Raw genomic sequence first — 15,929 nt, 5'->3', positions numbered from 1 at the left:
GTAGAGTCCCGTCCTTCTTTGGGACCACGAAAAGGTTGGAGTAAAACCCCTTGAACCTTTGATCTCGAGGTACCGGAGCGATGACACCGTCCCTTTGAAGCGCCTGTATGGCCAGAAGATGTGACGCCCTTGATTTGGGAGGAGAAGACTGGAAGAAGCGCGGAGGGGGGATGGAAGAAAACTCGATTTTGTATCCGGAAGACACGAGCTCTCTGACCCACTCGTCGTGAACGACCGAGAGCCAATTTTGACGGAACGAAAGGCGGCGTCCGCCTACTTTGTCGGTGTCCGCCAGACATGCCAACGAGTCATTGTGTAGAAGGTTTAAGGGATGCGGACGGCTTAGGGGCAGACGGTCTCGGTCTGGGTTTCCAGGAACGGTTCGGTCTGCATGAGACCTCGGAAGTTCTGTTTTCCTGTCGTCCCGAACCAGGGGAAGAGGAGGACCAACTGGAGTTGTTACGAAAGGACCGGAATCGAAACTGCTGTTGATTCCGAAAAGGCCGGGCCGGTTTTTGCTGGGGAAGAAATTTACTCTTCCCTCCGGAAGCGTCAGAAATTATCTGGTCTTGTTTCTCCCCAAATAAACGGCCCGACTGGTAAGGTAGAGAAGTCAGCGACTTTTTGGAAGCAGAATCGGCTTGCCAATCGCGGAGCCATAAGGCCCTCCTGATGGAAATTGCGTTTGCAGCCGCTTGCGCTGCGCAATTAGCCGCATCTATGGAAGCGTTAACAACGAAATCTCCGGCCTGAGCTATCTGGTTAGCTAGTCTGGCCGTCTCTGGGGGAAGATTACTGCCATGGACGGTAGAGGTTAACACCTCTGCCCAGGCCACCATTGCCTTAGCTACCCAGGTAGCTGCAAAAGATGGAAGGAGAGCAGCTCATGAGATTTCAAAGACTGAGCGAGCCAAATAATCAATTTGACGGTCAGAAAAATTTTTGACTGATGAACCGTCTGACAGGGATAAGACTGTTTTGGATGTGAGTCGCGATACGGCAGGATCCACAGAAGGAGAGAGAAGCACCTCCTTCACCAGATCCTTTGAGAAAGGATATTTAGCTTCTGTGGCTTTTTGAGCAATAAAACGCTTCTCCGGGTGCTCCCTGTGTTTTTAGATAATGTCCTGAAACTCTGGGTAATTAGCAAATATCTTTGGACGCGTTTAGTCTTTTTAAAAGATACGACGTGTTCCTGAGAGGAAACAGATTCGTCGTCCACCATTAATGTTTTGTTGACTGCCTCAATAAGGGAGTCAAGAGTCTCCTGATCGATAGAGGAGTCTTGGGTTAAAAATTCCTCCGACTCGTATACTGAGTCCTGTACGCTGCGACCCTCAGGGGAGGGGGAGCGAGAAGATGAGCTCGCTGAAGCTTGAGAGTGTACGGGAGATGAGGGAAGGGTCCTTTTCCTGGACCCCCGAGAGTCGCGTAGAACGGTACGCCCCTTGTGGTTGGACGGCCCCGCACCGTCGCCAGATTCCATCGTAGCCGACGGAGGTGAGATCTGGCTTAAGGAGGACCCTCGGAGAGAGTCCAATGCCTTGACCAAGGACTCCATTGAACGTGACAGGGACGCGGCCCACTCAGGAGGGTTAGGCTCAGCGGGATTGGTGGTGACATTGGAGGTGGCGGGAGAAGGCGGCTGCGCACAGGCCGGGTCAGTTCTGGCACAGAGGGGTATTGTGGGCACATGGTAAAGAAGAATTGCAAGTGGCACATGCGGTAAAAAATACACTGTGCTTTTTGTTGCCCCTTTTTGCCTCCTTAGATTGAGACATAGTGTATGTCTGTCCCTCCAAAATACTGCACTAGCCGGGATGTGGATGCAGAGAAGGGGTTAAGCGTTTCCCTATAGGAAGGGGCAGCTTACCCACGGTCCTGTGTCGGTGTCCCCAGGGAGGAAGCATTTGCTGCCGAATCCCACGCAGGAACGGAGACCCAAGATGGCGGCCGAGATTTGCAGGGCTGTTCTCGTTCAGAACGAGAAGCGCCTGAGCGGTGGGCGGGGCTCCAGCGGTGGGCGGGAATTACAAACGCGGCCTAGTCCGGCTGAAAAGCCGGGGGACTAAATTTTGCAGGCTGCCGGCGGCATGCGCCTGCGGGCGCGGTGTAGCGCCGAAGGATCGCCGCTGCACCAAACAGCGGCGCCTTTCCCCAGGGACCCGGACCGCATCCTCCAACGCTGCAGCATGAGGAGGGGACTACTCACCGAGCCTCGGTGCGGCCTCCAGCTCAATCTGTCCTCCCTGCGCCGGGGGATGGAGAGCGCCGTATGTGCCTGCCGCAGGGGACTTACGGCTGTGCCACCGTGCAGATGTGCCTGCCGCAGGGGACTTACTGCTACCGTGGGGACTACAAGACGCCGAGGTGAGAGCTTGAGTGCGGTGGAGCCCGGGAGATGCACATGAGAGGTATACTCTATGTGCTCGCCCTCCTATATTGGGGGAGATCGGGACTGAGTAGGAACCGTCGCCCTGGGTTTAGGTTAGGCGTGCCCCATACGTCGCAGGAGAGGAACGGGGAGGTATACTCACCGTGCTCGCCTGTTGCTGGTTCGGGGGAGAGCGGACCCTGGAAAGGAGTCCGTCGACCCCTTCACTCCGTTAGATAAAAAATAAAAATTTACAGAAAATAAAATAATAAATGGTGGGGCCTGAACAGACCGAAGTGCCTCCTACAGACACTAAGCAAGAACTGAGTTGTTACTGGCCAGTCAAGGGGTGTATACTGCAGAGGAGGCGTTAACTCTTTGTGTTTACTTAGTGTCCTCCTAGTGGCAAGCAGCATAACACCCATGGTCCTGTGTCCCCCAATGAGGCGTAGGAGAAAAAAGGTTTTATTATTCACAAACTTGTACCATAGAGGATACAAACTTCTGTATAAACCATATGGTTGTGAATCTCAACGCATTTCTGGAGATTAAGCTCCCTTAATCATGACATGTGCTGAAGTTTGTATCCTCTATGTTACAAGTTTGTGAATGAAGAAACCTTTTATTTCACGGATTCAGTGAAGCTGGACATCATCATCTTTTGGATCCTATACGCCTGGACACAGCGGGTTCGTGCTCCCGAAGTTCAGCTTATGCATCACGGGTGAGCTGGTTTATATTCCTTCTCCTGAATGTGAAAAAAAAAAAAAAAGAAAAAAAATAATATATATATATATATATATATATATATATATATATATATATATATATATATATATATATATATATATATATATATATATATATATATATATATATATATATATATATATACACACACACACACATACACTAAGTGGTACTTCCGTCTGTCTGCAACGGAAATCCTGGGTCGCTGATTAGTCGCGGCTGGCCACGACCAATCAGCGAGATTAGGGCGGGATTTAAACACTGCTTCACTTTTTACTATTGATGCTGCCTATGCAGCATCAATAATAAAATCATAGAATGTTAAAAAATAATAAAAAAATTATAATTATATTCACACCTTCCGAAGTCCACTGCCATCCGCGCCAGCCTTTCACGCTCCTCCCGCTAAGGTCCCAAGAGTGCCTTGCGGCAATGACCCGAGATCACGTGCCAGTCTCGCGAGACCGCTACATGATCACGGGTAATTGCCGCTAGGCATTACTGGGAACGGAGCGTCGCTACGAGCATCGGTAAAGGCCTGGGATGGATCAGGGGCTGCCGGGAGGCAAGTATATAACTATTTTTTATTTTAATTGCTTTTATTAACAGGTATATGGTGCTCACATTGCTATATACTACGTGGCCTGTGTTATATACTACGTGGGCTGTGTTATATACTACATGTGCTGTTATATACTACATAGGCTGTGCAATATACTACGTGGCTATGTTATATACTACGCGGGCTGTGTTATATACTACGTGGCTGTGCATTCTAGAATACCCGATGCGTTAGAATCAAGCCACCATCTAGTATCCAATATGTGGCTGTACAGTACTGCTTTGCCATATGGAGAGACTCGGGAGGGACGGAGCGCTATTTGTTTCCTGGAGTGCAGATTTTCTTAGACTAGTTTGCGGACTCCATATACAGAGCCCCCAAGTGCCAGAAAAACAGAATCCCCCTCAAGTGACCCCATTTTGAACATTATAATCCTTTGGGAATTTATCTACAGATGTAGTGACAATTTTGACTTCATGGGTGTTTTCCAGAAACAGGCAGTAGTGGATGTTGCTGAATGAAAATTGCAAACTGCCGTGGTAGTGACCAGTACTTTGCAGTGACCAGTACTTTACGTCCAGCCCATGCTTCTTAAAACATGCGCCTGTAAATTAGGCGGGCTCTCTTCACTACAAAAATGCCAGTCACGTGGGTGCTAAATCTGGTTTAAGCACACTGGGGCTCAGAAGAGAGGGGGGCATTTGGATTTGGGGACAGAGAATTTGCTGAATTTCTTTTTGGGGGGCGAGGAGCTATTTAGCTTTTCCAGAGCTTTTGTACTACCAGTAATGTGGAAGTCCGCTATATTTCCATTAACAAACCTGAGTGGGGACTTGCTTTTTTTGTGGATTGAGTTGAATTTTTATTGGGAACATTTTTACATAACAGTTATCCGGCACTCTACGCTGAACACTTACATCAAGGTTTCCATCAAAATCTCCGAGTGACGTAACAGATGAAACCCCTGAGGGATCCATTCACTATAATGAGGCAGCAGATTTACTCTGGACTCCATCTGGCCTCTGTTCAGTGGTGTCCTTTTAAGAAGTGCACAAAACTGTGGCTGACAGCACTTTTATGTAATCCTAAAAATACGGACACCACCGGATCACATGTCCTTTGGCATCCACAGTGCTTCTATCTGCTTTATTATACGGAATCTTCCGCCAGGGGTTCTGTCTGAATCACATATTTTAGAGATTTATATGGAAACCCTGGTGTACGAACTCAGTGTAGAGCGCAGGATAAATGTGCGCCGCGCCTTACTGCGATCTTTGGGAGGCAGAATGAAAAAAAAAAAATTAACAGCAGGTGAAGGATTGTTTTTATTTATTTTTTACACCGTTCCTCGTGCGGTATAAGTGATTAGGCAACTTTATTCTTCGGGTCGGTGCGATTACAGCAATACCAGATTTATATCGGGTTTTTATGTTTGGCTGCTGTCACACACTAAAAGACGCTTTTTATTGCCGTCCTCAAGGTAACCGCGCAAGCGGCATCCTCTTCTCTCCATGAGTTCCCTTAGGAACAGGAAACCAACTGAGGGAGCGAGGGGGACCGCCCCTTTTATCTCTCCATAGGGTTTCCTGTTCCTAGGGCGGATCCCCTCTCTCAAGTGGGTGCTGTCGCGGCGAGGAGAAAACTAGTTTCTGCATCAAAAATATTTAGACAGCTATAATTTTTCCATATTTCGGCCGACAAGAGTCATGTGAGGGTTTGTTTTTTGCGGAACGAGCTGCCGTTTTTATTGGTACCATTTTCAGGCAAATGACTTTCTTGATCGCTTTTTATTCAAATTTTTGGGAGACAGAATTAAAGGGAACCTGTCACCTGAATTTGGCGGGACCAGTTTTGGGTCATATGGGCGGGGTTATCGGGTGTTTGATTCACCCTTTCCTTACCCGCCGGCTGCATGCTGGCCGCAATATTGGATTGAAGTTCATTCTCTGTCCTCCGGAGTAGGCAATATTGCCTTGCGCAGGCGTGTACTCCGGAGGACAGAGAATGAGCTTCAATCCAATATTGCGGCCAGCATGCAGCCGGTGGGTAAGGAAAGGGTGAATCAAACACCCGAAAACCCCGCCCATATGACCCAAAACTGGTCCCACCAAATTCAGGTGACAGGTTCCCTTTAACAAAAACCAGCAATTCAGGAATTGCTTTTTGTTTTTTTATATACTGTTCCACATGTGGTAAAATTGATAAGGCAGAAATATTCTTCAGTTCAGTACGATTACTGTGATAGATACCCAATTTATATTGTTTTATCACGTTTTGGCACTTTTACACAAAAACTATTTTAGAGAAGAAAAAAAAGCTATAACTTATTTTCCCGCTGATGGGAGCGTTAAGACAGCTTGTTTCCTTTTCATTTACAAATAAACGCAAGTCATATCAAATAAATTTTACCACTATCATAAAGTACAATAAATCATGAGAAAATCTCAATCATCGGGATCTGTTGAAGCAATCCAGATTTTTTTTACCTCAAAGTTACACTGGCCAGAATTGTAAAAAATTGAAGGTAAAAACAGGCTTGAGGGTGAAGGGATTAAATAAAAACTGTGGTTACTTTTTAGGGTACGTTCCCACAACCAGGAATTGCTGCATATTTATACAGCATGACACCAGCAGCGGCCAGATGTTACAGCAGAGTGGATGGGATTTCTAGAAATCCCATGTACACTATTTGTGCATCTGAGCCTGCGGACACAGACATGTGGCGAGTCTTTCAGGACCACAACATTTCAATTTCTCTTGCGTAGACAGAAATTACCGTACATCAACAGAAATGTATTGAACACGGTGAATCTGCACGGTTCAGTGAATACATGCAGATTTATCTGCAGTCAATAGAAGGCAGCGCTTTTGTCAGTGAACATACACCAATAACAGCCGATTAGCAGGGGTGCCCGGTGTCGGACCCCGGCCGATCAGACATTGATGACCTATCCGAATATCCTTAGGATATTATCCGGCTATCGATGTAAAAAACAACCTCTTTAAATTCACCTTCCTACCTGCTTGTTTGATGGATGGTGGATATGGATAAGACAGGTGACATGAAACAGAATTACCATAAGTGGTAAACAGTTATGTCCATAAATATTGGACCAGTTCTTAGATAAGGAATGTTTTATGGTCTTCTGATTGGGGTCTGATTCTGTTGTGATAACCCCACATGGTCTGAGGGGCAAATTAATCTTTTCTGTGGTGTGTTGTGCATAAATATGTGATAAAAGGAACTAAGGAATTTGCCCTTCAGACCATGTGGGGGTCATCACAACAGAACCAGACCCCAATCAGAGGACAATAAAACACTCTTTATCTAAGAACTGGTACAATATTTATGGACATAACTGTTTATCACTCATGGTAATTCTGCTTCATGTCACCTGTGTTATCCATGTTTTGTTTTTTTTTTCTGTGATGTTTTGTGCATAAATATGTGATTCTCCAAAACTTCTTTTACTCTATGCCTGATGAAGGGGCCTGAGTAGTCTTGAAAGCTTGCAATTTGTTACCATCTTTTCAGTTAGCCATTAAAAAGGTATCAACCACTGATGACTCAATTCTACATACTTTTCTATCCACTGGCTAACACGGTACCAAGATATATATCTTTCCTGTTAGCCCCTTAGGGACTGACAGGGTATTGTTCGTCCCAACATTTGCCTGATGAATCGTCGGTGATCCAGGACTATCTCCCCCCTCTATACACCCACTGGAATTGGTGAGATTGTTCCTATTTAGTCAGTCTCACAGCTGTATATTTTATGTACAGTATGTATTAATATTGGTGGTGTTATTTCTGCCATAGATGTTATCTATGTTTACAGCCAGGTTTACAGTGTCATATTATTGGAGGCCAGTCTCCATCCATAGAGCATAAGTTTTAACACCATCGACATCTTACCCTGTTCTATATAGATTTCGTTTTCAGCTACTGCAGGAGGAATCTATTTTATCCTAAGGGATTTGGTTTTTTTCTGGTCTGTTATGATATTGACTTTAGAGACAGTAATACAACCCCTTTTCATTTGCTTCACTAAGGGTGGCACATTTTCTATTTTACATTTTAATAAGTACATTAAAAGCTTTATTTTAATTCTCACTTCATGCTGTATATTGTAATTTCTCTTTGGTGAGATTTATATGTAATTTAATTTGGTGGTTTTGTTCCATCATAGCTTTTTCACAGCTTAAGTTCATAGAGCCAGAGAAAGATGGAGATAGAAAGCAAGGAAGTGGGAAGCAGCACTTAAATGTTTGGCCAAGAAGCACCAAACGCCTGGACGTGGTTTAGACAATCCCTTTAGTAAAGCTGTTCAAAAGAAAATTGCATCACGCACTATTCTGTACTGTATTTTAGATTACACTCAACCATTAAAGTGCATAGTTGGGCAAAAAATAAATAAAAATCGGATCTTACACAGATCATCCACTTCTATATATGTTGCAAATATTAACAAAGGAAGCTGCTGATGTATAAAAAGGCTTACCATACACATGGCATCAGAAATGAAAAATTACTTGTTTTCTACATTAAAAATGATTTGATTTTCATTTATACACTCACGTGAGCCCAGCGGTAGAAAGGCACAGAGCACGGGGCGACAGAGCACGGGGCGACAGAGCACGGGGCGACAGAGCACGGGGCGACAGAGCACGGGGCGACAGAGCACGGGGCGACAGAGCACGGGGCGACAGAGCACGGGGCGACAGAGCACGGGGCGACAGAGCACGGGGCGACAGAGCACGGGGCGACAGAGCACAGAGCAGCAGGAATGCCATGAATGACCTGCATGATCAGTCAGAACAGAAGAGAGGAGCAGAATGCTGCTCTTTGGATCAGTGGGGTCTAATCAATGATATCCTTTATAACGCCCGCAGTACAGAACTAGACTATAGAAGAAGCTGCTCCAGCACCTCAAGTAGGAAGATTCCGTCCTCATTACAGCGCATCAGCTTAGATTCAGCACTGTACCTATACGGGAGAACTTTCCCAATGGAAACTGCAGTGAGCAATCTACCTACAGAGTGAGACTAATGCGCCATTCACAGGAGCAGATAATCGGCAAGGAACACGCTGGTACGGCAGCAGGCAATATAGCTCTCCACATTGCCCCTGTACACGTGCACACTGGAGGAGCGGTCTTCCTGCTCCCATCCTGTGGAAACACCTTGCTACTATAGGTGATGGGCACTCGCTACTGACATGACATCGGCCCATGGCAATGTGACATTGGGCTACGTGTGTAGTCGTGGCTGGTCCGTGTGGTTGTGGGTGGTCGTGGCTGGTCTGTGTGGTCGTGGCTGGCCCACGTGGTTGGGGCTGGTCTGTGTGGTCGTGGCTGGCCTGCGTGGTCAGGGCTGGTCTGCGTGGTCTTGGCTGGCCCGCGTGCTCGGGGCTGGCCCGCGTGCTCGGGGCTGGCCCGCGTGCTCGGGGCTGGCCCGCGTGCTCGGGGCTGGCCCGCGTGCTCGGGGCTGGCCCATGTCATCGTGCCTATGGAGGGACAGACATTGCCAGAACCAGGGGGATTGCAGACCCCAGTGACCTGACGCGTCACATAGAATCCGCTCTGTGCAGCCACAGGCACGCTGGGTGTTAGCCCTTGCGCAGCAGGCCCGCCAGTAATCATCCTGCCACCCATCACTGGCACCTCACCTATACCAGCATGCCGGGCTGTTTCCCATGCCACTCATATTGAGGAGGCACATGTGAGAAATGCCACCAGAAAATCTCCCAGTAAACCTGAAGGAGACAAGCCTCGCCCAGTCTAATATGGCTACCGAGTACGGCTCACAGTCATGAGTACCTTCTTAAGCTCCAGGTCCATAGCGGATGCCATCTTGCTTCGTTAGCAAGAGTGCGCATGCGCCAACGGCGTGACGCTATAACGTGAGCCGTGATTGGCTCCGGCAGCAGTGAGCAGTGCTACGCCTACTGCTCTGGTAGATGCTAGAGTGTATGGGCTCCTTCCAGGTGTGACGTCATTTCCGGGGGCGTGTCCTATCGGGAGGGGGCGTGTTCTCCAAGGCGGTGTTCTGAAAATTGTCGGCATGTCGTAGATAGTAGGGATGGGCGAGGCTACGGAGTCACGTGCCGCAAACTGACCAATCACGGCCAAGCAACAGCTGAAGATGCAGGGTGGAGAGAAGAGGAGCTCTGGGCGGGGCTCTGGGCGGCAACATGCCTGAAAATTTCAGGGACGGGCGTGATTATGGCACCTGGGGGCCTGGTTAAAACCACAATAGTGAGGGAGGGGGCGTGACAAAGGGAGGGGGGCGTTACTATGCTCAGAAATTTCAGGGCGTCTTCATTTCTGCAAAGGGGGGTGATTAAAGCAGCGGGGAGTGACTACATGCCGAGAAGGGGAGTGTATACATGCCCAGGAAGGAAGGTCAGTCCTGAACGTGCATTCATTGAACACTCAGGACAGATAGCCGAGACAGATAGCCGAGAGGAGGAAAGCAGTTATGGAGGACGCTACGGCGGTGAGTGCGATTATCGTGCCGTGTGGATGAGCCCCTATCTCTTCGCGCTGAGATAGGGGCTCATTCAGATGGAGCGATGATCGCGTGTTCACGCAGAGCGAAGAGATAGGGGCTCTTCCACACGGCACGATAATCGCACTCACCGCCGTAGCGTCCTCCATAACTGCTTTCCTCCTCTCGGCTATCTGTCTCGGCTATCTGTCCTGAGTGTTCAATGAATGCACGTTCAGGACTGACCTTCCTTCCTGGGCATGTATATACTCCCCCCTGCTTTAGGGGGGTGCCAACACTGCTACCCGTAGTAACCCTTTGGTGGGGTGCCAACACTGCTACCCGTAGTAACCCTTTAGGGGGGGGCCAACACTGCTACCCGTGGTAACCCTTTAGGGGGGTGCCAACACTGCTACCCGTAGTAACCCTTTAGGGGGGGCCAACACTGCTACCCGTAGTAACCCTTTAGGGGGGGGCCAACACTGCTACCTGTTGTAACCCTTTAGGGAGGTGAGGGCGCGGGGGGCTGTGTATGGATGGATAGGGGGTCCCTTATGGCGGGTGCCCGTGTATGGATGGATGGGGGTCCCTTACTGCGGGGGGCCTGTTTATGGATAGATAGGGGGTCCCTTACTGTGGGAGGCCTGTGTATCTCTGCCCACAATGCCTAGTTTGCAATATGGAAGGAGCACATTCAGGAGCGCGCATTTCTGGCGACGCGCAATTCCCGCATTTCTGCCGGTGCGCATTCAGGAGCGCGCATTTATGCCTTTTGGCGTGCATTTTGCATGTAAGGAGGTGCGCATTCAGGATCGCAGATACCTATTCTGCCTGAAGTAACCTGTTGCCTTTATTCCCAGCGGATCCGTATTCTGCCTGTAGTAACCTGTTGCCTTTATTCCCAGCAGATCCGTATTCTGCCTGTAGTAACCTGTTGCCTGTATTCCCAGCGGATCCGTATTCTGCCTGTAGTAACCTGTTGCCTTTACTCCCAGCAGATCCGTATTCTGCCTGTAGTAACCTGTTGCCTTTATTCCCAGCAGATCCGTATTCTGCCTGTAGTAACCTGTTGCCTTTATTCCCAGCAGATGCGTATTCTGCTTGTAGTAACCTGTTGCGTTTATTCCCAGTATATCCGTATTCCCCTTATTACCCCATATCCCACCGCTAAAGGGGAGTGGGAAGAGAGAGGCTCAGTGCCAGAATAGGCTCATCTTCCAGATGTGCCTTTTCTGGGGTGGCTGGGGGCAGGTGTTTTTAGCCAGGGGCAAGCCAATAACCATGGTCCCTCTCTAGGCTATTAACCCCTTAATCCCATATGACGTACTATCCCGGCAAGGTAACCTGGGACTTAATTGCCAGTGACGGGATAGTACGTCATACTGTTTAATGCGACATCGCGACTTAAGTCGCGGTGAACGCATTAAATTTCTGGCGCCATCTTACCTGCAGGAAGATGGCGTCGGCATCCCAAGGCCTGGCTCGGCCCCCCCGGTCTCACGATCGCTGTGATTGGCTGTTCAATTCTGAACAGCCAATCACACCGTTTCTCATTGTTTCAGCCAGTCGGGGCAGCTGAAATAAAGAGGTCCCGGGCTAGGATCGAGTAGCGATGTACTCTATCCTAGGGCCGGTGCCTGGCAAGACCCCCGGATTGGCATGATCGCCGATAGATTCGATCACGCCAATCGCAGGGCACAGCGGCGGTATTACCGAGCTGTGCCCTGCTGTACCCGGCTGTCCCCTGCTGTAGCGGGCCTGGATCGGTGCTGCAATCGCACCTATCGCAGGCCAGAGACTAGTGCAGGCCCAGCAGGACTATCGACGATTGCGCCAATCATAGGGCACAGCGGCGGTCACGTTGTGACCCCTGTGTGACCTGCTGGTGACCTGCCTAGGATCGGAGGGACCCTAGGCAGTTGCCATGGTCACCAGGGCCTGCAGGGATTGGTGGGATCGTTGTTATCATTCGACCCCACCAATGACAGCTCACATCAGCGGTGTGACCGCTCTGTGACCTGTCTGTCACCTGCAGGTGACCTGTCTGACCGCTCTGCAGGGGTCCCCACTCTAGCTGAGGACTCCTGCAGAGTGGTCACACAGCCAGATCTTGTCTTGCTGGGCCTTGTGGTGCTACAGAAGCCTGTAACACCACAATCCCCTGCGTTAGAAAAGAGGGAAAGAAAACCGAAGAAAGAAGAGAGACTACAAACGTAAGTGTTAACAGCCCCTCCCCCCTCTTTTTTAACCCCCTTCGTCCCTCTTTGCGCCGCCTCCGTGCGCACGTTTAGCAGCCGCCGAGCGTTGATTGTTGACGCAGTTCACCGATCACTCGTGCTCGCTTTTTTTTCATCAGCCCCCTTTGAACAATTCCGTACACCCATCCCGCAGCCGCCAAACTTTGATAAGTGACGCAGTTCACTTATCAGAGCTTGTGCCTGCGGTTTTCCTTTTTTTTGTTTTTCACATCTCCTTGCGCTCACCCAGCCGCCGCGTCAAACCCGTGCCTTCCTTTTTTTTTTTTTAACATCTCCGTGCGCACACCCAGCAGCCGCTGAACTTTGATAAGTGACGCGGTTCACTTATCAGAGCTAGGGCCTGCTGTTTTAGACTTTTCTTTCACAGTTATTTTTTTTCCCTTTAGCTTTTTCTTTTCAGAGTAGTTTGCACCAAGCACTATCCCCCCCCCACTTACACAGTTACCAATAAAGTACACCCAAGCACCACACTTACAAAAAAAAAGTCCCGCTCGTCCCAAGAGCGCTATTCAGCGGAGGAGGCATATTCTTTCCTTGCCTCCGACACTGATAGCGAGGATCCCACTTTTCTTTATTTTTCAGATTCTTCCTCATCCTCTTCCCACTCCTCATCTTCCTCCTCCGGCCCTGCGGAACCACCACGCAGACGCCGCAGGACAGAAGATGAGGCAAGGCCCATCATTGATGATGAAGATGACCCCATTCTAAGTCTGTGCTGCCTGGTGCATTGCATATGGATGTTGCAATTAAAAAATTGCATTGACCTCACATGACACTCGCTTATGTTTCTTTCTTTTTTTCTGTCCAGAAATCAAACTTTTTTTTTTTTTTTTTATCGCAAATGGGTATGAAGCCTAAGGATGAGAACCGGCAAAGCCAAAGCTTTTCCTCCACATGCGCCTGGACTCCCTGACCGTTTATGGTGAGAATTCACATCACATGACCGTCGTGACTAATGGTGATGTCATTCATGGTGACGTAATGCCACACTCAGAAACTGTGAGGGATTAGAGCCATGGCAGCCGGGCTCAGACCATGTGTGCACCATTAATGTCTTCCTCCATTTCCTTTACAGCTGCGGGAGAAGCTCAGTGACAAACTCAACTACTACTTTAAGAAGTTGGAAGACTCCACGTCGCATCTGCTCCGTTGGAGAAGCGAGAACCACTATGTGCTCCATGGTTTTCCCCTTTATATCTGTATTTAGTCATTTTTGTATAATAAAATTTTATATTTTCTATGTTTTTGCGATACTGAGTCGCTGGTTTCTCGGTAATGGGCCGTGTCCTCAGCGTTAGATAATTTACATCAAGTTTATAGCTTATATTAATTAAACCGCTTGCAGACTCCGCCCCTCCCATTAAGACCTTCCCACTTTTTAGAACTCTGTCATAAAGGTGGGCCCAGCTGGCAGAGCGTAAGTAATGGCTCTTTGTAGCTGCTTGCAAGCAGTGAATTGAAACATCCCCGTTCTTGCATTTTCACAACTGCCACGATATAAACACGAGCGGCTCCTGGTCCTCATGGGTCTCTTGTGTCCAGATGTCAACGGTACAGCCGACGATGTAGTGCTGATCTGCTGCAGCAGCGTTGGAGGCCCTGCCATGGTGGCCATGAGGTTTCATCCCTTAAACTGTTCTCTTTTTAAAGGGGTTGTCCATGACTGTGACATTGATGGTCTCTCATTAGAGTATGTCATCTGTGTGTGATCTGTGGGGGTGCGACACCAGCACCTCCGCCTTTTAAGTTGTTCGATGGAACTTGTCAGTCCCTGCGCTGCACAGCTCCGCCGACAGACGTGCTGTACCCGACCTTGGACACAGCCCCGGTGACGCCGCTGTGCTGTGGGTGTCGGTGACTGAGCAGCTCCGGCTGACACCAGGGAAGAGCTAACAGCCAAGATGGCGGGTGTAACCAGTGGTAAAGACAGGCTATCAATGTTAACCCCTTATTGACCAAGGCAATTTTTACATTTCTGACCACTGTCCCTTTATGAGGTTATGACTCTGGAACGCGTCAACGGATCTTGGCAATTCTGACGTTGTTTTGTCGTGACATATTCTACTTCATGATAGTGGTTAAATTTATTTGATATTACCTGCTTTTATTTGTGTAAAAAATGTAAATTTGACAAAAAATTTCGCAATTTCCCAACTTTGAATTTGTATTCCCTTAAATCACAGCGATATGTCACCCAAAATACTTAATAAGTAACATTTCCCACAAGTCTACTTTACATCAGAACAATTTTGGAAACAATTTTTTTGGTTGTTAGGGAGTTATAAGGGTTAAAATTGACCAGCAATTTCACATTTTTAAAACAAAATTTAAAAAACTATTTTGATTAGGTTCCACCTCACATTTAGGAGTCTATATAGCAAAAAATACCCAAAATGACACCATTCTAAAAACTGCACCCCTCAAGCTGATCAAAACCACATTCAAGAAGTTTTTTAACCCTTCAGGTGCTTCTTGAGAGCTAAAGCAATGTTGAAGGAAAATATGAAAATTTAACTTCTTAGTCATGGAAAAGATCTTTTAGCAACAATTTTTTTATTTTCCCAAAGGTAACAGGAGAAATTGGACTGCAAAAGTTGTTGTCCAATTTGTCCTGAGTACGCTGATACCCCATATGTTGGAAAAAACTGTTTGGGCACAAGTTGGGGCTCGAAAGGGAAGTACTGAAGTTTTGGAATGCAGACTTTGATGGAATCGTCTGCGAGGCGTCATGTTCCGTTTGCAGAACCCCTGATGTGCCTTAACAGGGAAAAAACCCACAAGTGACAACATTTTGGAAAGTAGGCCCCCAAAGAACTTGTGTAGATGTGCCTCCTTTGGAATGAATCTGTTTCCTGTAAATTAGTAGTGCATGGAGGTGTGGTACCATTTAAAGCAATCCTTCATACACAGGCCAGGTTTTTTGGGGCAGGTGTCGCATTGATAGATGGTGTCCTTGCGTATTCCTCATTTGGAGCACACTTGGCTCCTTTTTTGCGGCTTTCATTTTCTTCCAGTTGGCGGGACCACCCCCGGAAAATACTGACCTGGTACAATACGTGTACCTTCAGTTCCAGAAGTACTGGGGCCCGCTTCTTCCCTCGTGCCAAACATCAAGGCCTTAACCACTACCTCCTGGAAATGAAGGTACGACATATCGGTGTTGTGTGCACATCGTGACAGCAGGAAAGCGTTGAGCATTGCCATTTGTACAATGTGCACGGACAGCTTTTTGTACCATACCCTGGCCTTTCTCAAAGCACTGTACGGTTGGAGGAGTTAGGTGATCAGAGAGATCAACGCCCCCCATGTTTTTGTTGTACCCCAGTACACTGGTCGGTTGGCTGACCTCTGTAGAGGTACCCCTTACAGTGCTGAGGGCGCTGCCATCACCGTGTATGGTGGTCAATAGGACATCCCTTTTGTCCTTGTGCTTGACCACCAGCAGGTGGTCGCTACAATGGGCTTTGCTCTCACCTTTTGTGAGAGTCGGCCCAAC

The 15,929-nt window shown here is 48.1% G+C and overlaps 2 protein-coding genes and 1 long non-coding RNA gene across 5 annotated transcripts in view; 2 read left to right on the top strand and 1 right to left on the bottom strand.

The window, feature by feature from the left end:
* PFDN1 (prefoldin subunit 1) overlaps positions 1–9,659 on the bottom strand; it is a 30,510-nt gene extending 20,851 nt beyond the window's left edge. The window contains exon 1 of the mRNA XM_077266001.1: positions 9,506–9,659. Coding sequence (XP_077122116.1) covers positions 9,506–9,538 — 33 coding nt within the window. The 5' untranslated portion in view covers positions 9,539–9,659. The remainder of the gene's footprint in view (positions 1–9,505) is intronic.
* Positions 1–15,929, top strand: part of NME5 (NME/NM23 family member 5) — a 388,198-nt gene that overhangs the window by 343,629 nt on the left and 28,640 nt on the right. The window lies entirely within an intron of this gene.
* On the top strand, positions 11,301–13,673 carry LOC143773866 (uncharacterized). The gene is made up of 2 exons (XR_013215413.1): positions 11,301–13,355; positions 13,509–13,673. It is a non-coding gene; the product is annotated as an uncharacterized LOC143773866 (long non-coding RNA).

The sequence above is a fragment of the Ranitomeya variabilis genome, chromosome 5 (assembly GCF_051348905.1).
Source record: "Ranitomeya variabilis isolate aRanVar5 chromosome 5, aRanVar5.hap1, whole genome shotgun sequence".
NCBI classification, from domain to species: domain Eukaryota; kingdom Metazoa; phylum Chordata; class Amphibia; order Anura; family Dendrobatidae; genus Ranitomeya; species Ranitomeya variabilis.
The sequence above is the reverse complement of the archived record's forward strand: the minus strand, read 5'-3'. Positions and strand labels throughout refer to the sequence as shown.